We start from the raw sequence: 25,647 nt of genomic DNA on the forward strand, positions 1-25,647 counted from the left end.
TTCAGCCTTTCCCTTGAATGAGGTGGTTCCAATGTTGTATTTAGAGGAACTTTGGACACATCGATGTTCTTTTTTTTTCATGTCTTTTCTAGCTGGGAGGCAGGGTAGCCTTTTTGTTTTCTACGTACATGCGAGAGCGCTGTACACTATCCAATCCACCTCTCACTCGTCTCAAGCCAGTGGCAAAACAAAGGTCTCATCATTCAAATACCCAGAAGCTACCCATCCCCTCAAATCCTCTATTGCATACAACCTGAGCTCGAGCCAATCAACCGTCGCTCCTGAGCTTCCTCTTAGACTTGGCTTTATCCTCCTCCTCCATCGCAGACGCCTGGCGCGTCTTGCGTACAGAAGGCTGCTTAGCCGGCGCGGGGGCCACTTTGGACTTTGCTGGCCCTTTGGCCTTCGGAGCAGGTTTGACTGGTGCTGGAGCAGGTGCGGTAGGGACATTGGCAGTTTTCTTCGCCTGTCGTGTCAGAGGAGGCGTGAATCCAAACTTATTCTTGGCGTGTGCTGCGGCTTTGGAGGCGATGCTGCGAGCTGGGGTGGTAGTAGCGCGAGACCTGGTTTGGCGGATGGTGTGGCCACCGAGCATTAGAGGCTTGTTCTTGAGCTTGGGTTTCTTGGATGGCGGGGGAGTGTCGCTGTCGTCGGCAGACGCTTCGATGGTTTCTCGTGCATCCTCGAAATCATCATCGTCGTCTTCAACGGCGTTTTCAGGGTAGCCGTTGTCCCCGTGAGCATCATAGTCGCCTTCAGGCTCGTATAAGATGCTCTGCTTGGTTGACATTTTGAGGGGCTTCGGGGGTGAGGGCACGTCAATTTCTGGGCTAGGTCCTTTAGTATCAATCTTCGGTTCTGGGAATAGTACCGATAGCTCATACTCTTCCTGTTCCTTAGACTTGGTCTTTTCCTCCTTCTTGGGCGGAGCATTGCGTTTCCTTGTAGTACGAGTAGCGGGAGTTTTCTTCGCCCTCGTGGCTTTCGCTTGAGCAGCCTTAGGCTTTGATGCAGGACGTTTGGGTGTCTTGGTAGTGGTATCAGGAACGCCCAAGTCTCCAAAGAGATCAACAGAGTCAGCGTCACTGACTGGAACAGTTGGCGAGTCTGCAGGAGCTGGCATGCTTGACATGAGTTCGCCTAGAGCCTCGGGCTTTTGCGGTGGAAACAGCTTACGCGATATAGGCTTTGCCTTTGATGGATGCTGTCTATACGAGGTCGAAGTAAGGTCCCGAAGTTCACGTTTCGAGACTGAGGGTCTCGTCATCGGTGTACCTAGAACGATCTCCGCGGCGGGTGTTTGCTTGCTAGGTGTGACCGGCTTCTCGACGTCGCTGTAGTGCTCGTCCATGTCGGCACTGTCGCCTCCCTGGTCAGATTGAGCACTGATGATGGCATCATCCGATTCAACTACGATGGGTGCTTTTGCAGATGATCCGGTATGTTCCAATGCGCCTCCATGCTTGGCTGATAGAGTCGGTTCTTTGTTGGTAATATCCACATGAGTAGCCTCTTTCTTCGACTTGGCCGCAGCACGTCTGCCCTTAGCTGGCGGTGGCGTAGATTCGTCTTCCTGGTCTTTGAGAGCTTTGCTAGGCTTCCTGTTTGCAGCTTTGATAGCACGTGCCTTAGCAAGGGAAGCGACATTAGCCTTTCGCTTTTTCTTGAGGGGGCCGTCTGAATCGCTTTCGGAAACGCTCGCTGTGTTCTTGGACGCTTTCGATCGCTTATGCGGGTGAACAGGCTGAGATTCTGGTTCAGCTACTGCCGTTGTAGAACCAAGGTCTTGGGTAGTATCCAAGTTGTGGACAAACGATGCATCTTCCATCCGATCTTCTTCGGGAATCGCTACCACACTGGTACTGTCATCGACGCCGGGTTCAGTGGTGTTGTCGTCAACCGCAGTATTCGGCTCTACGTCGGATGGGGTTGGAGGCTTGGAAAGCCTATGAGCTAATTTCGCCGCACTTGCGTTCTCTTCATCCGCGGGCACTTCAGCAGGCGAGATCTGAGATTTCTCATGACATACTTTGTCTTCAGATAGGAACGGTAGGGGCGGTAAGGCCACATTGTTTTCCAACTGCAGCTCCGACGTCAGACCCGCGAGTGATGGACCTGCTTGTACCGATGCCTCTCCAGCTGCGATCTCCGGAGATTTGCTAATCGATGGTTCGCTATGATCACGATTTTTTGAGGGCAAAGGTTCGGAGAGAACGCTAGGCAGTGAGTCGGCCGCCGCATCCCGCAACTGCGCTTGCCATGGCCCTTCGACATCCTCTTGGACACGCGAGAGTGCCTCAGGCGATTTTGGGCTTAGCGAGTCACCCTCAATGATCATGGAAGAATCTGGTAGGGCGGAAGTTGTGAGTTCAGACCTGAATTCCGGCGCCTCATCGGCTTTCAAGTGTGCCGGAGAGTCTCGCACTTCAGGAAGCTCTTCTAGCGGCAATCGCAGAGGTTCGGTAGCAGGTTCAATTTGCATCGCGGAGCCGTCATCGACCTGCTCTTCATTATCCAAACGATCTTTCTGCGTCCGGATTTGGCTTAATGCTTCCAAAGCACTCTGAATAGCTTCTTCATCGTATTCACTACCAGGATTATGCGGCGTTTGTTGTACTTCATCTGAGGTTACATGCAATTTTGGCTGCATCGACACGCCTGTCCGTGGCTTTTGGGAAGCTGTGTCGTCCTGTGAAGAGTTTTCCAGATTTGACTTGTGCACCATGAGGCTATCATGTCTTGAAGAAGCCGGTGCAAGGGTGATCGTTGATGCCTCCGCAGCCTTGTCATCTTCTGAGCCAGAACAAGATTGCAACTCGGAAAGCATGTTACCTTCAGCATCATGGAGGACTGGTATAGGGTAAGTTTCAACAGGTCCCTCTTCGGCAGCCACGTTATCTTGCATCTGAGGGCCGATGTTCAAGCGCTCGGTTTCAGCAACGATGGTGAGGTCATCGATATCCATGAGATCTGGGGCTTCGACATGCTTCTCATCGATCGCTGGCAGGCCAGATTCCACTTTCTCGGTAATATGTGGAAGTATGTTCGTATGCGAAGCCGTCTTTTCGCGTTCCGGGCCAAGCTTGGAGGCTGGCGACGTAGGATGTGTGTGTTCCGCGCTCGTGTTGGATTCTGTGGGAACGATTGCGGTTCCATCAGACAGTGGGGCTTTGCTCGGCTTTTTGACAGGAGTTTCGGGTTGAGTGGTCGGCGAATCTACCTTTTCAGAGAGATTTGGGGCTTCGCGATCGATGGGACCAGCATTCTGACCTTGGTCATCCAAGCATCGAGTATCGGCGACACTGGTAGCTTCAACCTCTTCCTCGCCCTGATTCTTGTTTGACAGCTCACTAGCGTTCACCTCGTTGTCTTTATCGCTCGCCCAATCGAAACTCTCAATATCCTGCAGACCGTCTTCCCAAGTATTCGTATGCGGGCTGTACGCGTAGTAATCCGGTAGGTGTTGCTGGCTTTCGATGCGACCGTCCGTGTGCACGTGTTGCGCTTCGTTCGTGTAACCTAGCTCTCCTAAGGACCAAGGAGCTACCACCTCAGCCTCCAACATCTCGTAACCAACCAACTCTCCAAATAAGTCGGGACCATAGGCGGTACAAGAGGGCAGATTCGGGTCGTCAAAGCGCGCGGAAGGTCCGTCCGGATCGTATTCGAAATCCATTTCGTGGGTGGGGGAGTAGATACGCATATCTGTTGTCTAAGCAAACTGATCCAAAAAAGGCAACCGTGCAAACAGTCTTTTGTTGGCCTGTAGCGTTTTGCTCTTTCGCGCATCCAAAGGCGGCGATTCTTGGTAATTGAGACCGGCGCACGTATCCGCTATTCTTTCATGACCAATTGATACTCGCGTGCACGCGTATCTCTCAAGTGGTGAGGGGATGGGGTTGAGAGCGCGCCGCTGCAGGTTGGTGAAGTAGTTGAGTGTTGGAGCCGTGCGTAGTCGCTGGTTCTAGCTCGCTTCCCAATTAGGCTTTGGTAAGTGAAAGAGTCTTAGCGAACAGTCCTATTCAGGAGCATAAAGGTGACATGTTGTCAAGTAAGTGTTACCGGGATTTGTTGTAGTAATCTGGGCACTGTAGTCTGTTAACAGTAATCTGGGCACTGTAATCTGTGATCTGCGACCTGTAAACCGTAATCTGGTAACAGTAACCTGTAGACGGTAGCCTGTAAACCGTAAACCGTAAACCGTAAACGCGTTCTCACGTGATGTGAACGCGCCTTGTCAGCCCACATACCTAGACAAACGACCTGACATGCTAGTTCACGAATATATTTTTCTCATCGTGAACTTCACCGTAAAAAGCATGGACTCGTGTACGAATATATTATAACGCGTAAAAAGTCCAGTCGCTGGTGGGTATCATGTTCAAGCCGCCAGCTCTTCACCAGTTCTCCAATCCTTGCTCAGCCAAATCTGATAGTGTGTGCGAAATGAAGCGCCAAGAAGGGTCGATCGTATAGGAAGTCGCGGAGGTCTCGTCGAATAAGTCAAGGTTCGTCATATCGGTATCGCATTGCTGATAGCATTGCCCGTGTCCACAGGTAAAGCCAGTACACTGCTGCGATTAGTATCAAGTTCGAGAATGCGGCCAGGAAACTTACGTCTTTCCGGCATCAGTTGCGCAACAGCAGCAGAGAAGCGATGCTGGCCAACAGAAGATCTGGGAAACATGAGCGGATTGTTGCGCGTATGTGGGGTATCTAGGGAAGTCGTACAGCCATGCCGACCGTGACTACGAAGCCAATAGTAGGCCCAATGACCTTGCAATGACATGGGTTCTGATCGCTATTTGTGGGCGTGTGGTTAGCAAAGGCATGAACGTTCAGCTCGCGAATTACCTACGTTCCGCACTGGATGCACAGAGGAAGAGGAACGAAGTCGCACATGTTGTCAAGAGGAGAATGACGGAGACGCTACGAGTGGATTCGCTGGTTTGGAGATACGAGATGCAGTGCTGCAAGTCGCTGAGGGGACGCAGTAGACAATAAAGATGTTGGAAGTAGGAAGGCTGACAGGAAGTCGCGATGCTTGTTGTCGCGCTAGTGTCGTCATCGGGCTTCGATTCGCGATCGCCGGGAGACACGCGTCAGCCGCAATGCGCTTCTTCAATTCGATCCTCTGCATTCACCAACAAGGCTTGCCCTGAACCTGACCTAGCTAATGTAGCTATTTACAAGATGCGTTTTCGCGAACCTGGTTTCGGAGTATGTTCCAGGCCAGTAGATGGCAGCTGTCTGGCACCTGCCAGTCTGCTCGGAGGCCGGAGATGACGACGCAGATTCCTAGTAAACACCGCCTCCTACTACGTGACATAGTCCACTATACTGCTTGTGTCTTCGGTTGAGTTCCACGAGGTCGTTACGAGCGCGCCAAATGAAGGAATACACTCTGAGACGTTGTTTGTCGCGTATTGGGATATTAGGCGGACAGTCGTCAACACGGCAATCAGCCATCAGTCCTCCATCTCTTCCCGTATCAGCTCTACCTCGACAGTCCTTTGGCCCTCTTGGATTTTGCCCTTCAGTCCATCGTTGTATTTGTCGAAGCAGAGTCTCCATAGACCCGGCTCGCCTTCGCTCTCAACGGCGATAAAGCCCTCCCAGTTCTCGAAGGTGTAGCGCTTCTCTCCGTTTGAGCCGACGCGGGCGTCGAAAGGCCCAGCCTGCCCCTCCTCCGCGTCAACGCGTAGTCCATGGCTGAACTGAAAGATGTCGGATTCGGTATCCAGATAGACCCAATTGAGTTGCGGCGGGTTATCTGAGATGGTAGATACGATGCCTTCGTAATCTTTCTTTGGGAAAGGAAGGTAATACCCGGTGAAAGGATGATGCGTCGGTCCTTCGTATGTTGATAGCTGGACGTACAATCTGCCGCCGCATAGTACAATTCGACTGTTCTTGAACAACTCCTTGCGATCTTCCGGCGTTCTCATGGTCGCTCGACATCGCATGTGACATTTCTCGCCTTTCCAGTCGTCGTCCTCTTCCTCAGCCTCTTTCTTTGCGTTTTCCGTTTGACTTTGCAGGGTCAGAACGGATGTGGCGGTCATAGGGACCGTTCCCACGAGAGCCAGGAGGCCGAACACCATTTTTTAAAGTCTATTGATGCAGAGACGGTACGTTGAAATACTTCGAAGGTCGTGTTTAGGTACAAAGTGTGACATGTGCTGACTGGTGAGGTGGCACCCGTGGACATGTGTTGCGTCGGAAGCCCTACATCACGACGCGACAAAAAGCAATAGATCACAATCGCACTTCATGCATCTCGCGTAAAAGCCCATGACGAAAGTCAAGGCGATCATGATGTGGCTGCATGAGCAAAGCTACAAAGCCAATCAAGCAGTAGTGCGCGGCTAACTTCCGGTACCCGCTCCACTTAGTTCCAGATGATCGACAGATCAATAGTGAATGCCGGCGCCAATGACGAACAACAAGCCTCATATGGCTGATCCTTGGAACTCATGAGTTGTGAATCCGCTTTGGGCGAGAGACCATAGCCTTATGGAGGAATCGTAGTCGAGGCTACAGCATTAGTCGGTTGCTTTACCCACCTCCTGCATTAGAGCTGTGAGCAAGCTCGAATCGTAGGCCATGTCGAAGCCAATTCACCACTCATGCTCGTGAGGATCACCTCGCCGACCCGTCGATCGATGATGTACCTGCGGCTGATAGATGCGGGAGCTTCGGACATGTCCGTCCATCACCTCCGATCGAGAAGTTTATGAACCAAGGCTTGCTCGCAAAACCCATCGGAATCTACTCCTCCAAACCCTCCCTATTAACACTTTGAGTTCTGGCGTGGTCAGCACAACTCCCGCATCGCAGGAAAGCGAAGATACCGCATTTGACTATACCTCCACCGCACCCCCAACTCACTCCACCGCAAACACCGGACTCCGAAGTCGCACCAGAATCTGAGTTCAAGATGGCGGACGCGACCAAGAAGTACGCCAGTCACATCCGCGATACCTCTTGTCATGCCATATCTAACATATTCATAGCCTGACCGACACGGCCAACAATGCCACCGGCGGCCGCGACGGCGGACCTGGTGAGACAATTGGGAAACTAGGCAACACAGCCACCAGCGCTGTGGCACCAAAGAACAAGAACAAGAAGAAGAAAGGTGGCAATGGCAACAACGAAGAGGAAGACGAAGAGACCACTGAGGGTTTCGGTCTTGACAACGGATCTGATGTGAAGGGTAGCTTGAAGGTGCACATCAAGTTAGACCTAGAAGCAGATATCAAGGTCTATGCGAGGATCAGGGGAGATATCGCGATCGGTATCTTGTAAGATAGAGTGGCGCCAAAATCCGAATAGCACATCGTGTGTCAAGTTCTGGGTCGTGACAGTCAGACATTGATCTTTTTCTCGAGTCCTAATCGCAAGTAATTCGACATGTTTATTACTTCATATCATGTGCCCAAGCTATTGGAAAGGCGACACAAGTGAATTCGTGATGCTGAGTTGCTGAAGGGCGTACTCTCTGGATGTAAGATGGATGCCCCGATCTACTTACTCGACCTTTCCTGCCTCGGCTAGAAGCACTGGACCCTGAACGTCAGGCTGCATACCAAAAATATGCTGAGAGTCATCCACCATGTCGCCAAACAATGCGCCGGCCGCTACCCCACGCCTTTCCAGAGTTCCAACAGTCGCTACATCGATTATTCTGCTCACGGCGCGACTTCCACAAGCTCTCGAGGGTTCCGCGACGCGTACAAGTGCGACAAGCGTATGGGAAGAAAGGCAACATGGCGGGGTATGAAGACTGGTCGCAACAGCAATTGATTGCGAGAATACAAGAATTAGAGAAGCAAGTCGGAGGGAATACTCAAGGCGCGACTGAAGAGCAGTCCCCGGTGCCTACGAACGAACAGACATCACCACCTCCAGACTCGCCAAAGTCATTAGCCTTTCGCAGAGCCAACAAGCCGCCACCGAAGGCGTTCGATGCCTCGAGATACAGCACGCGGTTGATCGCACTGAAATTTGCATATCTGGGGCAAAAGTACAATGGATTTGAGCATCACAATAACAACACCACGCCATTACCTACAATCGAGGAAGAAGTCTGGAAGGCGCTGATCAAGACGCGGTTGATAAGTCCTATACCTACGGAAGGTGACGAGAGAAGATATGAAAGAATCGATAGAAAGACCTTTGCAAAATGGGATAGGGAAGGTGCGGATGTAAACTGGGATGGCTGCGAATACTCCAAGTGTGGAAGAACAGATCGGGGTGTCAGTGCTTTTGGGCAGGTCATTGGTGTGAGAGTCAGGAGTAACAAGCCCAAACCTGTAGAAGAAGTGGACGGAGAGAAGGAAGTGGACAAAGAAGAATCATTGCCTTCTTCAAACGATACCCAGACCATCCCATCAAAGCCGTTCAACGATCTCACCGACGAACTACCATACATCCAGCTTCTAAACCGCGTCCTTCCTCCCGACATTCGCGTTTACGCGTGGTGCCCCAACCCACCAGAAAACTTTAGTGCACGCTTCTCCTGCAAAGAACGACGGTACAAGTACTTCTTCACAAACCCTTGTTTCGCGCCCGTACCCGGATCCTCTGGTCTATACAAACCCAGCGCATATGGCGCCACCACGGCAGATGACCAGGAAACCATGCGCGAAGGCTGGCTCGACATCGACGCCATGCGAAAAGGATGCAAAGAGCTAATCGGCCTCCACGACTTCCGCAACTTCTGCAAAATCGATGCGAGCAAACAGCTAACAAATTTCCAACGGCGAATCTACCACGCTGACATCGAGGAGGTTTCTCCACTATCTCTCCCAGGCTTCCTTTCACATCCCGCTCTTTCCGCGCCATCTCTGTCAAAGAATGGAGAGCAACCAAAACTGTACTCCTTCACCCTCCATGGCTCCGCATTCCTCTGGCATCAAGTCCGATCTCTAGTCTCGATCCTCTTCCTCATCGGCCAAGGTCTCGAATCGCCCTCGCTGGTCTCCCAACTCCTCGACATCACCGCCAACCCCACACGACCCAAGTACGAAATGGCATCCGACGCCCCACTCGTCCTCTGGGACTGCATCTTTCCACACGCCTCCGAAGTGCAAACCTCTGAAGAACGCGAACGAGGCTACGAAGACCGCCTAGAATGGGTATACATCGGCGATGAAGGCGGCAGCGAGCCCAAAGCCAGGGGAACAGGCAAAGGCGGCGGTCCCAGCACGATCGGCCGCGGGAAATGGGGTCGCGGCGGCGTGATCGACGATGTCTGGGAGATGTGGCGGGGGAACAAGGTCGATGAGACGCTTTCGGCGCTTTTGCTTGATAAGATTGCGGGCTTAGGGCAGTCGACGCTGGATGCTGAGGTACCCGTTGAGCAGCAGAGTATTGGGATAGCGAGGGGCGGACCGCGGTTGTTTGATGGAGGGGATATCGGGAAGGCGAAGGGGAATTATACGCCGCTGCTGCAGAGGGAGAGGCAGGAATCTGTTGAGGTGGTTAATGAGCGGTATAGAGTGAGGAGGGGTATTGATGCTCGTGTTAAAACGACGGACGATGACGGGGATGAGTAAATTACTGAAGGCGTGAGATAGAATCGGGTTTACTCGTTCGTCACGACATTACAATCGAAATATGCCTGATCGAGCAAAAGAGAAACTTCATTTGGGTATCATGATTTGTTGCTGCATCTTCCAATCTTTGGCCACGGTAATCCATCCTTCGATCCCCCTTCGCCTTTTTTCACCTTGACCCCAGTATCCCAAAGTCCACCATCCCCCATCTAATCCCCAGTATTCAACTCCAAATCGATCTGCACGCCATTGCTAATAGCATAATCCTCACAGGTCAAATTGTCATGAAACGGCCTCTCCCCCTGTCTCTTGAGCATAATCTCATGCACCGGTCTACCGATCTTCGCTGCCACCATGGCTTTCAGCAGCTTGATAGGGTCGCTGGGCAGACACGGGACTTGTGTTTTCGTTCCCAGACGGTCATTGATAGTGACGAGGATCATGTGCTCAGAAGGTGCTGCAGGAGCGGCTGCGGGTTTCTTCTCTTTGGGTTTGCCGTCGCGGTCGCTGTCTCGTGGTTTGCGGTCGCGAGAGCGGGAACGGCGGCGCCGGTCGCGGCTTCCGTCTCGTCTGCGCTCGCGGGAGTTGTCTCGAGGACGGCGGTCGCGTTCTCTGGAGCCATCGCGTCGGCGATCGCGATCGCGGTCTGAGTCTCGTGGTCGTCGCTCTCGGTCGCGATCGTCGCGTCGTCTGTCTGGGTCGCGGCGGTCGCGGTCGCCTTTGTACCTTAGGCCGCTGAAGTTTTTGGGCTTGCGCGGACCGGGGGATCTTCGTGGGGAGCGAGAGCGGGAGCGCTCTGTTTTTGAGGACTCCATCGCTGGTGATATGTGTATGGGATGTGTGTTGTGTTGGTGGAGAGGGAAGAGCAAGTGCAGGTCAGGCAGCTTCGCCGAAAACGTGAGCTCGGCATTGCGCTTATCGATAAGGAAGCTAGCAAGGAGCGCGTCATCCCGTCCCGCGAGGCTTCCTTTCACCCCCACATCCCGCCGTCTGTACTTGTTCCCGTCTAGCGATGCCTCCTTCAATTCGAGTATGATGTTGAAGCTTATTGACCGCTTCAACTCTCCGCCGGCGCAGACGCTGCAAGTACTGCAGCCTACATCGTCGACCATCACATACACGGTCTCGACGCGTTCTGTACCCAGGACCCTTCCCGCTTTGGTAGCATACTATGCAGGGATACTGACGAGAGCGCTGCTGGGTATAACTAGCGTCCTGTTATTATGGATGAAATGGCGCGTCACACAAGCTCAGTCTCTGGATCTGTCGCTGGGTGTATTGAGCCATGAGACAGAAAGGCAACTAGTAAAGCTGGCGGAAGCCTGCCAATGGCGATATCTGGTACCCAGTACATTGCTCATACTCTTCCTAGTCTTCCGCCGAAACTATACAGGTACTTTCTTCGCCGTCTTCTCAGCCTCCCCTAAACCCAAGCTAATACAGATCATAGAAGAATCACTCACCGTACTCCGCGGCCTCGGTGTCCAGACCTCGACCACCTCCTCTACGTATCTCCAGACACCTACTACGCGCTTCATACCGACTACAAGTATACAGGACGTCTTCATACACGAGGCGTTCAAGGGCTTCGAAGTGAGGTTCTTTCTCATGATCGTAGTGGAAGGAGAAGGAGAGGTGGTGGTCGTCTTTCCGAGACTGCTACCGAGAAGGGCGACACTGGAGACTGTTTGGCGGGGCGTCAGGGGTGGGTTATGGGAAGATAGCGTCAGAGCGCCGACAGAGAAGGCAGGGCCGTGAAGAGAGCGGAGACTGTAGAAATGCGATATCATTTTGCGTTTGCGGTGCGCATAACAATGGCGGAATGACCATGACTTTATCCATGTCCCACATAACATCTGACGAGAAGTCTAAGTAAGCCTTCTCAGAGATATCGTGATAATGAAGTCGTACCTTCAAATTCGCTGCGTTACGACTTCCTACACACGGCTCCTCCATGTCTCCTGAACTCGGAGCAGGAACCGCGCCCAATCTCTTCCATACTGGTATCAATCTCCTACTGGTGTCCAAATCCCAAATACGCCATGAATCCAACCTGGTGCCCCCATCGTGAGCTTCCCCTCAATATCTGTACCTCGTAGAATAATCCTTCGGACTAACCACCAAACCCCGCCCCTTCTTCGCGCCCCGATAAACCGTCTCAATAATATCAATAAACTCCTGCTTATCCTCCAACACCCAATTCAGCTTGTTATTATTTCCTGTCCCGAAATCGCACATCATGTGTTTATTGCGGAAGAAGAACATGACGGTACATGGGTCGTAGAGCTCGTACATGGCTTTGAAGTCGGGGACTTCGTCGAGGTCGCAGAGGTAGATGGCGCAGAAGTTTTTAACGCGGTCGGCGATCTTGTAGAGGACTTCGTCTTGTTGCATGCAGTCTGGGTCTGAGTCGCGCCCGAAGCGGATGAGGACTAGGCGGTCTTCTTCGCTGAGGATCGCTTGGTCGACGTGCCAGCCTGTGCGGAGGTGGGGGAGGACTACGGAGCCCATGGTGGGTGGACACGCGTGTGGAGCTGAGCTTGGAGTTGGAGGTGTGCGACCGTAGAAGATGGGTGGCCGAGCTGGTCGACGGCGAAGGCGGGCACGTTAGACTGGATACGGTGAGTCGATATGTGGTTTGCGCGATCGTGCGATAAAAATGTGTAGCGCGTTGGAACGTCCGTATAATTATGTTTGCGCGATCCTTCAAGGTATGGGAGGGTTGAAAGAAAGTTAGTCGCGCCAGGCAGCTACCGCCCGTGATCTAGAAAGTTCCCGAGGTCGCCCCACTGGACTTCGACCTTAACACTCTGATACCTCTTACAATCTTTTCACTTATTCCTTCGTGTAACACTTAACGCATAAGGCGCGATAAACTCCCTTCATTCCGATAAACGTAAACAATACATGGTAGCGGAATTCGGCTTGTGTGTAGCTCGATTGGCTCCATAGACTCACCTCCCGTGCATGCAACCACTCTGCCTTGCCACCTGGGCAGACGTCGACGACAGCTGTATTGGCCTATAGAGCCATATCAGGCAGGTTCCCCGCATACTTTACTTGATCAGTACCACGGAGCACGTCCATAAAGCGTCTGGGTTCTTGTTAAAGGCGCTACATCTGTCCTCCTGTCCTTGGCTGTATTTGCTTTTGTTGCAGCCTTCTCAAGTTTGTGTAACGTTCGTTTGCGCTTTGTAGCTGACCGCCTCTCCTATAAAATTGATCTAATCCACATCTGCTGCTACCATGCGGGCACGTCGGCTGATGTACCAGCCGCCTGGGTGATGGCAAGAGGTATAGCATGAACAAGCTGCAGGCTGCCCGCATCCCGCTCGAGTCCCCCGGGAACCAATAGCATGTCTGCTGTGTGTGGGTACACTTTCGTAAGAACAGACTAGCAAAGAGGTCTAGTCCAGTCACAGGTAACCTACTCGACTCCCCTGCGATGGGTGTGGGCAAAAAGTGCGCGGGACGGAGCGCGCGGGATCGGGAGTACCCATGGACATGGCCGGTAGGATTCAACTTTGATGCAGGACCACGCATCCTCTCGACGCGTTTGTTGCAGCTCTATTAAAATACGGAAAGTTGCGAATCGTTGAGTACAACATTCACAGACTCTGTGCTACGGAAACATTCAAGCTGTTCTCGGGAAAGTCTACCACTGTCACACGCCACCATCTCACATCGATCGGGAAGGTCTTGGTCGGACCCAAATGCCATTTTTGTGATAGATTCGGGTGTTTCCGTATGTCTGTTTGTGCATGTGGGTGCTAATATACGTGTAGGCTTCGCCAGGGTGATGCTGCAGCGCACCTATTGCATTAGCGAACAGCCAGAGTGAAGCATCATCGGTCTACTTCATCAGCGCACATCATGAGGACGTTGCCTTAACAGACACGGAGAAAGAAACTGGTTCGAGCAAAGCCGATTATGGGGGTTCTTCCTGCGAAAATCTGTTTACAGAGTTCGTCATGCCTGAGTGAGCCTACTGCGTCGTCGCGCCGAACGACATACACCACGTCAATTGTTACGGTACTGCGAGTCGGACCGATATCATACTCAGCACCCGCTCACGCATACTGCAGAGGAGAACTCTGTCATTCGACCAGCCAGTGGGTGTGCCACCTATTCGATGTGCCAGAGGTAAATCCGCGACAAGAGTCTGAGGCTAGGAGCCCTTCTCCATGCTTGTTATGTGGACGGAAACTCTGGCTCAGCAGATTTTATCCGCCTATTCCGTTGTTCGCGTACTCGATGTGTCTTTCAGATGATGGTGATGGGCGTCTGCTTGATTGTCTCGCCACGGCAAAACTTGACTGCTCTAATCCGCACTGGGTCGATGTCCTGCACCGCTTCCCCTTACCCCATTCACGATTATCGTGCGATACAACTAGCCCTTACTAGAAAATAGATCAAGACAATTGAGATGGTGTCGAGCAACACTAGTTGGTGGCAAAGAGAAGCATCTGCATGCAGATCAGACACCAACCAAAGACGTTGTTAGCAGTCCATCACATAGGGCTCAGAGTACTATAGATGACTCAGCTGAGTAGGTCTGGTAAGTTCTATCATAGGCCCAAATCTTTCTTTGTTTTTCAGGCTTCCGGCTCCAAGGGACACATCTGGCAGCCGAGATCTCTCAAGCTGCGCTGCAGCCAAGATTATTGATCACTTTCTGCAGAAAGTATGAGACGAAGGGACTTGCTTTTGTTGCTCTGGAAGTCTACATAAGACCTCCAGTGCTCACTGAAAGCTTCAATACCATCAGCATCGCATCTTCCTCATCATAATCAGACTAACACTCTTTTCGACCATTCATAATTTCTCAAACATATCACAATGTCCGACTACACCGGCCCCGGACTGTACGAAATCCTGCCCAGATATGCTCCGGAGATGAGCTTGAACGTCTGGGGCGCAGCAACGAAAGAAGGCACGCAAGTGAAGCTATAGTAAGTTACTCGAACGGTCAGAGAGAGAGCATGTTGACTAACCTCATGCAGCCAGAGAACCAAAAGCGCCAACAACACTCATTTTGAGATCGTAGCAGCAGGGGGCACAGACGCCAAGCCCGAAAAAGGCGATCGTGAATACCACATCATCGCCGCCTGCTCTGGCCTCTATCTGACGTCGGCCGGTAAGTCGAAACCAGACTGACATGTATGTTCTCCTCACATGGCTAACCTACCTAGGGCCAAAAGCTGGTTACATCAAGACGGAGCTTCGCAAGCCGCTCGACAGCACCATCCGTTGGAAGATCGTACACTGCGGAAACGGTTCTTACCGGTAAGTGGCTCCGTACAGCCCCACTTGGCCTTGAGTTCGCTTTCTGACGCGCGTGTGCATGTGTTAGTATCAACAATGTCGATGGGAAGACGCAGCTCAATGTCGCTGGTGGTGGCAAGACCAGCGGCACCGACATGATTGGTTGGCAATTTTCTGACGGCTCTGAGAACACGGAGTTCCGTCTCATGGCTGTTTAACTGATACGGGGGAGACTCGAGTTTATTGTCTTGTGTTGAACAGGATTGTAGAATCTGTCGCTCACTTACAAAGTCCATTCAATCAACAGGCTGATATGCTTCCGAATGATTGTGATGGGTGATGAGGCTTGTGCTTTCAGTGAGACGACGCTAACAGCTCACTCATCAGTCCCTTATTACCTCTGCCTAGGTTAGTATCGATGCATGTTAGAAGTATGTCTTGGCCACTGCGCACTTGTTGACAGCTGACTTCATGTGAGGTTCAGCAACTTTCACGGTCTCTTCCTCATATCAGACAAACGTTGCTTTCCTTGGTTGTTACATGTAAAATATATCGATACACTAGACTATTTTCCCATGGAAGGGACTACAAAGTGTACCTGTAGAAAGGACTCTTGTCACCCATGAGCAACAACTCCTGCTCGGAGTATCTCGCGCGAATAGCCTCCTCTCCGTGCTCAGCAATCAGCTCATCCCTCTTACGGTTCTCCTTTGCATACGCCCACCTCAATACCAAAGTCATGAGGATCGCGGTGCAGCACATGGCCAAACTAGCCGAGAAACCTGTCGTGTACTTTGGTGCTTCGCGTGCCAGATACACGTTGCTGCCCATGATTCCACCCATGTTTCCAACGGAGATAAGCAGAGCCATGCCAACAGCGCGTTTTGACGATGGGGCGAGAGAGTTGCCGATCCAGGAGACGAGACATGTGAAGGGGCAGTAGAGACCACCGGCAACGGGGAAGAGGAAACCGTAGGTGATGCCAGGGTATTTGGGCTTGGGGATAGCAAGCTGAGCGATGAAGCCGCACACAGCGATCGAGTAGCCTGCAATGATGTATGGGGAGCGCTTGCGCGTCAGATCGGAGGCCCACGCAAAGATGAGGGTAAGAATAGCGGCGAATACGTAGATGGGGATCGTGAGGAGCTGAGCGTTGGCACTGGTATATCCGAGTCCTTGAATAACAGAGGGCACGGTCGCGGTGAATCTGTATGAAACTGTTAGAGATGAAACCGCAGCAAAGCTGGATATCTTCAGCTTACCCATAAACACCAACAGTGTTTCCCCAGAAAATGACCGTAGCAGCCCAGATCTTCCAGTCGGAAAGACCAGCAAGAATCTGTTCTTTTCCGATCTTGTCGCTGTTGGTGGCTTGTCCCTGGCCAGACCCGGAGTCGTTGGCCAATCGGGAAACAAGCAAGTCGCGCTCCGGTTGTGTCAGAAACTTCGCGGTCTCTGGACTATCGGGGAGAATCTTCCAGATGATGAGCGCGAGCGCTACTGGAATCAATCCCTCTATGAGAAAGATCCATTGCCATCCTGCGAGTCCAGAGCGTCCATCAAGTTGTTCGATACCGTAGGCGAGGAGACCACTGAAAGCACCAGCGAGGGAGGCGGCTACGTAGAAGACAGCCATGCGGCGCTGAAGTTCGAAACGACGGTACCAGAGAGTAAGCAAGAATGTTGCTGCTGGAAAGAAGCCAGACTGCGAATGTAAGCAAGTGTTCTCCATCTTGAACCAAGATGCTGGGGACCTACCTCTGTTACACCCAAGAAGAATCTTCCAGCGAGCAGACCACCATAACTGGACGTGAGTCCCATCAATGTCATGACGAGACCCCAGCAGAACATGAGGATCGCCATCCAATGACTTGGTCGCATCATCTTGAGCACGATGTTGCTGGGTACTTCGAGAATTGTGTACGGAACGAAGAATAGAGTAACGGCAGTGTTGTACTGAATACCGTTCATCTTGAGGTCATCCGTCATACCAGCAATCTTCGCGTTACCGACTACAGCACGTTAGCAATTCGTTCCAATGCATCTCTCAGAAATGAATATGTCCAAACGTACTGTTACTCCGATCGATAAACGCAACAAGATAGAGGAGCGAAAGCATAGGGACAAGTCTCATGTCAACTTTCCTCAAAACGCGCGCTGCCTCCTTCTCCTCCAGTTCGACATTTTGCGCTTCAAGCTCGCCAGTTCCGGAGGAGTTTGAGATCTTCTCCGCCACATTCTCAGCCCGCTGGTGCTCAGTAGAGAGCTTGCCGTGATCGAACGTTGTCGCCATCGTGTGAATATTGCACCGCGTCTGCTTCAATGCAAAGGCGGGTGAGGAGGCTGGCAGGGCAATGCACGAATGCTTCCCCATGGGCAACCCCTACCCTTTAAAGCATCTCGGTAGAATGCAAAGCCCGACATCATCCATCTCAACGGCATACCTTCTTCGGCAGCGTTACCCACTTACATGCATGCCTTGCCTCCCGTCAGCGCAATCGAGCCTCTTGTGTGGAGGCGGGTAGAAAGCATCTTGGCTTCTGGGGTAGCAAGCGGCGCTTTTGCGGGGTAGTCTGGAGGGATCATCATGCGCGGCGTCGGCACGTGCTGCACGATCTGCATGTCGCTGTGACGTATGGTTCGACCATCTGTCAAACGGCACCGCGTTTACTGGAGATGTGCAGGGGCGCATTTGCCGATCTCAGAAGCCGCGGTGTCGGTGTGGCCTGGTTGAAGGGCCGGTGGTGGTTTTCGATGCGAGGTGCGTGCTGGGCGGTTGTCGGATGGGTGCCGTCGGCGATAGACCGAGGAAAAAGAAAGTCCGGTCGGTGGCAGCACCGCTTGCAATGGGCTTCTTGAGCTTACACTTGATGACAGCATCGCCTTGCTACGAAGACGTACGTCTTCTCATGTCTCTTTTGAGACCATATGAGTTAGGTTCGCGATGACTGTCTAACGTTTGGTGCCAGCCTTGGTGGTGCTGTTCTTATCAGAAGAGCCGTGGATGAATATAGGAAGTCTCGCCGAGGACGTGTTACCCGTAAACCTTCACAGCACAGACACCATTCCCCAGCCTCGCTCCACAGTTGCCGTCACTTTTGCTCTTCGACTAGGGAATACAACTCTATTGTGGTCTCCGACGATGAAATATCGTACGAAGTTTCGCGCCCAGTATTGAACCTCAAAATGTTGTATCCATTACAATGACCATGGTATATAATCCCGAGGTCTTGCAGACAAACTCCTATCCTGGCTATTGGCCATTCCCGAAATCGCCTAAACGCCGTCTAATGCTCCCAAATCTCCTTCTCCCATGTCCAACAGCTCTCAAATCGAGCTAGGATACATCATAACCCGAAGACTCGCACCAAATGACTTTGGCGGGAGGTTGTTCTGGAAAGATGCGCGAACAACACCAGAGTTGCCTGTTCTTGAATCAATATCTTTTCTTTCGCAAGTCTGACAAGCTGTACGAACCATGTGTCCTGTGGATCTTGCCCCAGATCACACGAGGACCTTCTTCTTTGCTGCTGGCAACGCGGTAGACATATGCGACGCGCTTGCCGAGATACCACTGCGCGTCTTGCGTGCTGTCGACGCCTTCAAGCGCGAGGAGGCTCACGTTGGGGTTTGTGTTGCGTTTGCCGCGCTGGTAGCTGACATGGCGGGCTTTGACGTATACTGCACAAACTATTACTACCTGCACAGCGGCGTGAAACTGCTGCTACTTACGACGGTGGCTCTTTTCTGAAGACATCGCGATTTTTACAATTGTTTGTTTATCGTCGGAAGGTGAGTTTTGGTCGATTGGTGTGCGCTCGGTAGACTGCTTACCTAACATATATGGGTCTTCGAAGTTCAGACGGCGTGTGGTAATAATGTAGGCACCTACTGCTGCGATCGACGGCTGACGGTTAGTTGCCTAATCCGGACTATCGTCACAGACAGAGCGCAGCAACATCTAACCTCCCCGCTGAGTTCAGACTACAGCGACCACGAATGTAACGACTTTGACAGCTTTGATGTCAATTCGAGATCGCGAATACCTTAAGTACTTTCGACTCCTTCCTGCCGCCTGTTGTCAACTCACATCATCACATCATCCTGGCTTCATCATTTCACGGGTGTCAATATTCAGGAATGTACGTTTCTCGGTCGATATTAAAGCTATTCAAACAAGCAACTATTGAGACAAGAAACCAACGCAACTACCAGGCTAAATCGTGCGCCTAGTGTTCGACCATACAGCGGCCGAGGGGTATACAGCTTTCGTCAATCATCCGTGTTTATGCCCCTGGAGAACGCCAACAAGAAATGCATCTTCCAACCCACGAGAGGTCGTATACTTGCGAAAACCAACGCACAGCTATGCAAACACGAGAGAAAAAGCAATACAATAAACAAGAATGCCCACAGGCAAGGAATTTGATTCCGGCCGATCAATTTCGATTCGTGTGCAGGTGAGGAACGCCGAAACAATGCAGTATAAACATTTTTTTACGAGGAGGTAGGGCTTGGCTCCTCCTCATCTGACTCGTAGGTGAGGGTGGGCGCTTGCCATTCGACATTGAACTTCTGCTGATACTCGTGGCTGTTGATGATCTCTTCGAATTCAGCTTGACATTCGTCATCAAGTTCGATAATCTCCGCTCCTGGCATGTCGTCAAACATGGACGATGCAGAAGTTGCCATTTGTGCAGGAGTAGCAGCAAGAAGTGACACGTTGCCAGCTTCCGATAGAATGCTTGGTGATGGGTAGGTTGCCTCGCGGAGACGGGAAGGCTTAGCAGGTGTGTGCTTCATAAGTCTCTGGCGCTGGCGCTCAATCTCATCTCCAGGCTGCTGGCGGGTAGGGGTTGGGGGCGCTTCGGGCACATCAGACGCTTCATCCGTAGATCCGCCTGGCAGGGGAGCATGCGCAGGAACGGGGGCTGGTGGGGGTGGTTGGGTCCAGATAGGAGTAGCTTCAGCGTCAGCGCTCTCGCTGCCCATTGTAGAGTCTTCTTCATCAGAATCATCATCGGGGACGCTGAAAGAGCCCATGCCTGGGTTATGGGAGTGGGTGTTCTCCTTGGTTGCGCTTTTCAGGACCTCACGATCGTTCTCACGGATCTGTGCCGCGGTGTCGTGTCCTTGTAGTTCGCTAAAGATGTTACCGCCAGTGTTGTGCGAGATGGAGTTGCTGAACATGGGTGATGGGTCGATTGAGCGACGAGGATGGAAGTCACGGAGTGAAGCGGACTGGCCATGGCTGTTGTAAAGCTTTGGTGAAGTGCGCGCGCCGTTGCTGGCGGCGAACTGCTCGTCGATGGTAGGAACTTCGTCGTCGCCCGTGGTGAATTCGTGAGTCTTCTTGTGCTTCTTAGCGGTGTGCTCTTCTTCTTCAGCCACGATATCGAGATAGACAGCCCAGACTGGTACAACATCGTCATCATCCAGATCACCAAGCGGGTCGCCGAAGCCAGTCTCCCAAGGCTTAGCTGAGGGGAAATTCGACAGCTCCTTGCACAGAACGTCCTTCTGGAGACGCGCACGCTTCTCGCTAAAAGCAGGATCGTTCTTCAATTCAGGAATGACCTGCTTGGCCCACTCCTCTGCCTTGTGCCTGTCCTTGCGGTCGACGCCCTTGAGCAGTAGTTTCAGCAGTGTGTTCATGGGCGCACGCCTCTTGTTTGGTGTCTTGACGCGCTCGCCAACAGGTGTAGGAGGGAGGGAGAGGGTCTCGGTGATTGTGTTCTGGGGTGGTAGAGGCTTCGTAACGGTGGGCGATGCGACTTCGGGGGTTGGCGGGGGCTTGGGGGTCGAGGAGAAAAGTCGGGATTTGATGGCAGAGAATGACCTGCTGAAGATGTTGGATGGTGTTGCGACGGGGCGGTTGGGCGTTGCTGTGACATCCTCGAAGGTTCTCTTAGCAGACGGCTGTTGTGGTGAAGGTTCCATGGCGACGTCATTGTCTGAGAATGTTTCACTGTCATTGCTTGAGGGCTCAACGCGCCTGGTCTCTTTGGCAGAGCTCTCGATCTTGTGGAGGAGCGCAAGGGCTTCCTCGTTGCCATTCACAAACACACCATGTGCCGGAGATGACTCGCTGATTGCTACTAGTTCACTGTCGAATTCTGCGTAACTGACGTTAGCCGGAGTACCGTAGCTAATGTGTGGAATATTCTCTAGTCGCGTGATTTCCATGCGCAGACGCAGGTTCTCGTTCTCGTAGAGGAACATCTGCTGATCTTTCTGCCACATCATCTCTACGAGATTCTGGATGCGAGCCTCCTGGTTTGTGACACGCTCGCGGAGATGATCAATCTCCCTCTCTTGGTGTTCGTACTTCTCCTTGCGGAGCTCGTTGTCGATTTCTTCCTCTGAAGGGGTGTAACTATGGGGAAGTTGGTGCTTACTTTTTGTGAAGAAGGCGCCCATGCCATCTTCATTCTCGGCTTCTGCGTCGTCTTCGGCGCTCTCGATGGCCTTAGCCGCGGCCAGCTTTGCGGCCACTGCCTTTCGTTTCTCACTGGTGACTTTCTGGCGGGTTGTGCCGCGTCCTTGCTTGGCGGGCTTCGTCTGTTCCAGGCTGCGCTGCGGCGAAGCCTCTACGCCTGCCTCTTTCAGCGCCTGGCGACCGGCTCTGGTGAGCTTCTTGACGACAACAGGCGCTTGCGTCGCGGTTTTGGTTGTTGATGATGTGGTGGTTGTTGTGGTGACGGCGGAAGCGGCGTTTGCGCGTGACGTAGCGCGACCCTTAGTGACGGTCTGCTGCGACTCTGTCACGGTCTGCGACTCGACTTTGGCGGCGGCAGCCTTGGGCTTGCGACCGGGCTTCTTCTTGGGGGCAGTCTCGGGCGCAGGCGACGCCGACTGTGAGCTTTGCCTGGAGGCGGGCTGCGAGGACTCGGTGGCCGCTGTCGCTGCAGTGCGACGCGTTGAGCGCCGTGTAGTAGCTGACATGGTACTGCGAGCGCGGTCAGTAGGAGCGGTGCGCAACAGTAGTGGGGACGTACGAGGCAGTTGCGATGCAATTGCCAGTAAGCAGTGAATGATCTGATGACAGATGCAGCTGCGAAGGTGTGTTGGGATGGTTGCGTTGTCGGGGTGCGTTGGCAAGGGAAGTTGCGATGGAGTTAAGAAAGTTGTACATGCACCTCCGGCCATTGGGGCTAGCGCGTAAACACCCCAGCACCATCGAGGCAGGCGCGACACGGGCCACGCCTTGGCATGACGACCAAGCTGGAGCTCTTTGCCTGCGACGATTGACAGCAGCCAGCATCAGCATCATGGAGGGCCTTTACTACAACGTCAAATACGGGTATGATACACGCGTTTGCCGTCGCTTCATTCATATCTGACGTCTCTCTACAGTTACATCGAGGGCATCGTGCGCGGTTACCGCAATGCACTGCTCACCAGCCAGAACTACAGCAACTTGACCCAGTGCGAAACCATCGACGGTACATCGCATCCCGTCGCTACTGCCTCTGGAACCGCTCTAACGATGCTACAGATGTCAAGCTGCAGCTCTCGCCCGCGTACGGTGACTTCCTCAACAACTTGCCCCCGAACCCGTCCACGTCTGCGCTCGCCGCGAAGACCACCGACAAGCTCGTGGCCGAGTTTCGCTATCTCCAGGCCAACGCCACCGGCTCGCTCTCCAAGTTCATGGAATATCTGACGTACGGATACATGATCGACAATGTCGCGCTGCTGATTACGGGTACCCTGCACGAGAGAGATACGCGCGAGTTGCTGGAAAGGTGTCACCCGCTCGGCTGGTTCGAGACCATGCCGGTGCTGTGCGTGGCGACCAACATTGAGGAACTATACAACTCCGTCCTGATTGAGACGCCGCTCGCGCCCTACTTCAAGGGCTCGCTCAGCCACCAGGATCTCGACGAACTCAACATTGAGATTATCCGCAACACCCTGTACAAGAACTACCTCGAGGACTTCCATCAGTGGATCAACTCTTGCCCAGACATTGCCGGAACACCGACTGCAGATGTTATGTCGGAGGTTTTGGAGTTCGAGGCCGACCGCAGGAGCATCAACATCTCCCTCAACTCATTCGGTACCGAGCTGTCCAAGGCAGACAGGAAGAAGCTTTACCCGGGCTTCGGAAAGCTGTACCCAGAGGGAACCACAATGCTCTCGAGAGCGGACGACGTAGAGGGTGTGCGAATCGCTGTTGAGAGTGTTGCCGACTACAAAATGTTCTTTGACCAGACCGGCCTCAGTGGAGGTGGCGGTGGTGTCGGCAACATGGCCGGTGGTGTCGGTGGCGAGACGAGGAGTCTCGAGGATCTCTTTTACCAGAAAGAAATGGAGATCTCGAAGCTTGCATTCACTCACCAGTTCACTCACGCCATTGTGTACGCATGGGTGAAGCTGCGCGAGCAGGTACGTTGTGATTCCATCCTGAAGAAAACGTAGTGACTGACATGACACGCAGGAAATCCGGAACATTACATGGATAGCCGAGTGCATCGCGCAGAACCAAAAGGAGCGCATTGGTAACTACATCAGCGTCTTCTGAGTGCGCGCATCATTGTAGTAATAGCATGTTTGGGTCCAACTATGGAATGGCTTGGGTGGCGTTAGGGTGCGATCCGTATATCCAACTTTGTTAGATTGTACATCTCTGCATGTGTGTTCTTCGTCTCTATCTCATCTCCTGTTGGGTGTCGACACGTCCAGCCATGCTTTCGACGTCCCAATTCCGCCTTTGACCGTTATCACTACGGCTGTCAACCTGCTGTGACTCATCATCGTATTCGACTATACAGAAATAAGGGAAGGATGAATCCGTTGTGCTGCTTTGACGTTGATCAACGCTGGTGTCCTTCGTCCACACTGTACATCTACGCTAATTCTCGTTTTCGTCTTCACAAACCTCATTTTCAGTCACATACGCCGAACAGTCAGGGATGCGCAGTGGAGACGTATGACTGACGGCGATCAGTCTCGATGTTGTTGCGAAAGCCCGACCTATGGCTTGCACCACGTTGTACATTTCGAGCGATTAAGGCTCTAAAACAGACCTACGTAGAAGCTACAACTATACGTCGTGTTTGAGAGCCTTGTGAATCAACGCTTTTAGTAGCTCTAGCTTCGAGTACAAAACTAAGGCAGTCAGGATGTAAGCTTTTCCTGTCCTTGATCTGGCTCGAAGTGTCTCTCTCTAGGCTTGAGCAATTTACGCAAATGCCTTGACAACTGAGCAGTCTCCAGGACAAAAATACTCGGCATGGATCTGTCTACGATGTGCTAGGCGAACTAGACAGGCAGATCCTCATACTCCATATTACTCATGTTTTGCTGAGCACCTGAACATCACTGTCAAGTCAGTCATGGTACCAATTGATTGCCGTCTAGATGGCTCAATGTTTGCGTAAAGTTCGTCAATCACGCTGTACATAGGCTGTTCCCCGGTCGCAAATAAACTCTCACATATAATTGGGTCGCACTACAAGCCAGGTCGCGTCATCATCCTCTCGCTACTTAGGTACCAACATCACAATGTCGACGACGACACCACTCAAGCGCGACTCTGACTGGACTACCACACAACTGGAGATAGCATATGACATCTTGTGCAAGCAATATGAAGATCGGAAGAAACTTTATGACGATACAATGCGTCTTTGCGAGAAAATGCATGAGGGACGCGTTGACGCTTTTACAGCAATTAAATCACTGCACGACAATCAGAAGGCATATCTGCGTAGTCTGTTCGGGGATCTACGAGGTATCATGGAGCAGATGAAGGATATAATCGGGGACACTGATGATGACGATTCATCTACTCAAGGGGATGCTTCAGCAGGAGATGATGTTGATCACGAGGACGGTCAAGGCACTACTTAGAAGGAAGCGAGACAACCGGAACCACGATGCATGTGACAGCGACAAGCAGCATGCAAGCAGCCGCGACGTATCCGCGGTAGGAGATTCAATGAGGCATAGTCTTACGATAGCAAATAGTCCTAGTCCATCTCAGCCATCCTCTTCCCAATTCGAAACTCCAGTTACCGAATGAGGCCCGCAGTCACCTCTGCCGAAGTGCAGCCATAGTCGAAGTTTAGATACAAGGTTCGTAAAGGAGGTGTAGCGACAGTTTACTGCAGGGAGAAATTACGGTGTGTGGTGGTGACCCCAAAAAGTAAACTGGCGTGAAGCCTCGCAGAGTGCAAGAAGCAAATCCATAGTCTCTCACGCAAGGTTATCCGATCGACGCGTTCACTCGAGGAGCTAGCTTGTTTTAGGGATGCCAGCTCGCTTTGGGGTAAATGGTGTTGGAGGGTCTGCTAGAGTTGGTGTGGACCCTAAGTGACTGAAAAGGAAAGAAAGGGCGAGTGTGCACGTGCGTCATGGCGCTAAGAGGGTGATCATATCTGGGCAGTCACTACGGTGCATGCACTTTGCTCATCCTCATTCAGACTGCTGCAACGCGTGCTCACCGCTTGCGCAATACAGACGTGACTGGATTCGTGTTAGTATTCCTTAGGTCTTTGTAGATCTCGTTGACTACGTGCGTAACTGCAGACTCCGGATTGACACCTTCGTTTACCTTTCTCGCATGCAGAAACATCCTTTTTCATTACTCGAAGCGAACTCGGCATGACGAGTACCCTCCATCATTTGGCGGATACATTTTCTCCGATGAAAAAATAATCAGGGTGGGTGAGGAAAGACGCTGTGGCACTGGTACTGCCGAACCAAAATACTGAGCCACCCTCAATTACCGCTTTACAAAACGAACGTCAAACGGCCAGCTAAGATTCAGACCTAACCGATGGTACCAGCCATCGTGTCGCCGGTATACGGG

At 52.3% G+C, this 25,647-nt stretch overlaps 9 protein-coding genes across 9 annotated transcripts; 4 read left to right on the forward strand and 5 right to left on the reverse strand.

Moving 5' to 3' along the window:
• Positions 1-268: 268 nt before the first annotated feature.
• On the reverse strand, positions 269-3,676 carry J4E79_002564 (uncharacterized protein; the record flags this gene model as incomplete). The annotated part of the gene is made up of 1 exon (XM_049351462.1): positions 269-3,676. The coding sequence occupies one exon, from the start codon at positions 3,674-3,676 to the stop codon at positions 269-271; it is 3,408 nt and encodes a 1,135-aa protein (XP_049214100.1).
• Positions 3,677-5,468: 1,792 nt separating this feature from the next.
• On the reverse strand, positions 5,469-6,104 carry J4E79_002565 (uncharacterized protein; the record flags this gene model as incomplete). The annotated part of the gene is made up of 1 exon (XM_049351463.1): positions 5,469-6,104. One exon carries the CDS (start codon positions 6,102-6,104, stop codon positions 5,469-5,471), a length of 636 nt encoding a protein of 211 aa, XP_049214101.1.
• Positions 6,105-6,940: 836 nt separating this feature from the next.
• J4E79_002566 (uncharacterized protein) lies at positions 6,941-7,311 on the forward strand (the record flags this gene model as incomplete). Its single annotated transcript, XM_049351464.1, has 2 exons — positions 6,941-6,960; positions 7,017-7,311. 2 exons carry the CDS (start codon positions 6,941-6,943, stop codon positions 7,309-7,311), a joined length of 315 nt encoding a protein of 104 aa, XP_049214102.1.
• A 320-nt stretch (positions 7,312-7,631) lies between these two features.
• On the forward strand, positions 7,632-9,563 carry J4E79_002567 (uncharacterized protein; the record flags this gene model as incomplete). The annotated part of the gene is made up of 1 exon (XM_049351465.1): positions 7,632-9,563. One exon carries the CDS (start codon positions 7,632-7,634, stop codon positions 9,561-9,563), a length of 1,932 nt encoding a protein of 643 aa, XP_049214103.1.
• A 209-nt stretch (positions 9,564-9,772) lies between these two features.
• Positions 9,773-12,074, reverse strand: J4E79_002568 (uncharacterized protein; the record flags this gene model as incomplete). The annotated part of the gene is made up of 2 exons (XM_049351466.1): positions 9,773-10,643; positions 11,656-12,074. 2 exons carry the CDS (start codon positions 12,072-12,074, stop codon positions 9,773-9,775), a joined length of 1,290 nt encoding a protein of 429 aa, XP_049214104.1.
• A 2,328-nt stretch (positions 12,075-14,402) lies between these two features.
• On the forward strand, positions 14,403-15,046 carry J4E79_002569 (uncharacterized protein; the record flags this gene model as incomplete). The annotated part of the gene is made up of 4 exons (XM_049351467.1): positions 14,403-14,515; positions 14,567-14,700; positions 14,756-14,849; positions 14,917-15,046. 4 exons carry the CDS (start codon positions 14,403-14,405, stop codon positions 15,044-15,046), a joined length of 471 nt encoding a protein of 156 aa, XP_049214105.1.
• A 3,109-nt stretch (positions 15,047-18,155) lies between these two features.
• RPL33A (60S ribosomal protein L33A) lies at positions 18,156-18,585 on the reverse strand (the record flags this gene model as incomplete). The annotated part of the gene is made up of 3 exons (XM_049351468.1): positions 18,156-18,253; positions 18,306-18,509; positions 18,561-18,585. The coding sequence occupies 3 exons, from the start codon at positions 18,583-18,585 to the stop codon at positions 18,156-18,158; spliced, it is 327 nt and encodes a 108-aa protein (XP_049214106.1).
• Positions 18,586-19,325: 740 nt separating this feature from the next.
• Positions 19,326-21,773, reverse strand: J4E79_002571 (uncharacterized protein; the record flags this gene model as incomplete). Its single annotated transcript, XM_049351469.1, has 1 exon — positions 19,326-21,773. The coding sequence occupies one exon, from the start codon at positions 21,771-21,773 to the stop codon at positions 19,326-19,328; it is 2,448 nt and encodes an 815-aa protein (XP_049214107.1).
• Positions 21,774-22,099: 326 nt separating this feature from the next.
• VMA6 (H(+)-transporting V0 sector ATPase subunit d) lies at positions 22,100-23,355 on the forward strand (the record flags this gene model as incomplete). Its single annotated transcript, XM_049351470.1, has 4 exons — positions 22,100-22,131; positions 22,185-22,273; positions 22,327-23,219; positions 23,272-23,355. 4 exons carry the CDS (start codon positions 22,100-22,102, stop codon positions 23,353-23,355), a joined length of 1,098 nt encoding a protein of 365 aa, XP_049214108.1.
• Between the last annotated feature and the right edge of the window lie 2,292 nt (positions 23,356-25,647).

This window comes from Alternaria viburni (assembly GCF_023758015.1).
Source record: "Alternaria viburni strain BMP 2772 chromosome Unknown scaffold_4, whole genome shotgun sequence".
Classification (NCBI taxonomy): domain Eukaryota; kingdom Fungi; phylum Ascomycota; class Dothideomycetes; order Pleosporales; family Pleosporaceae; genus Alternaria; species Alternaria viburni.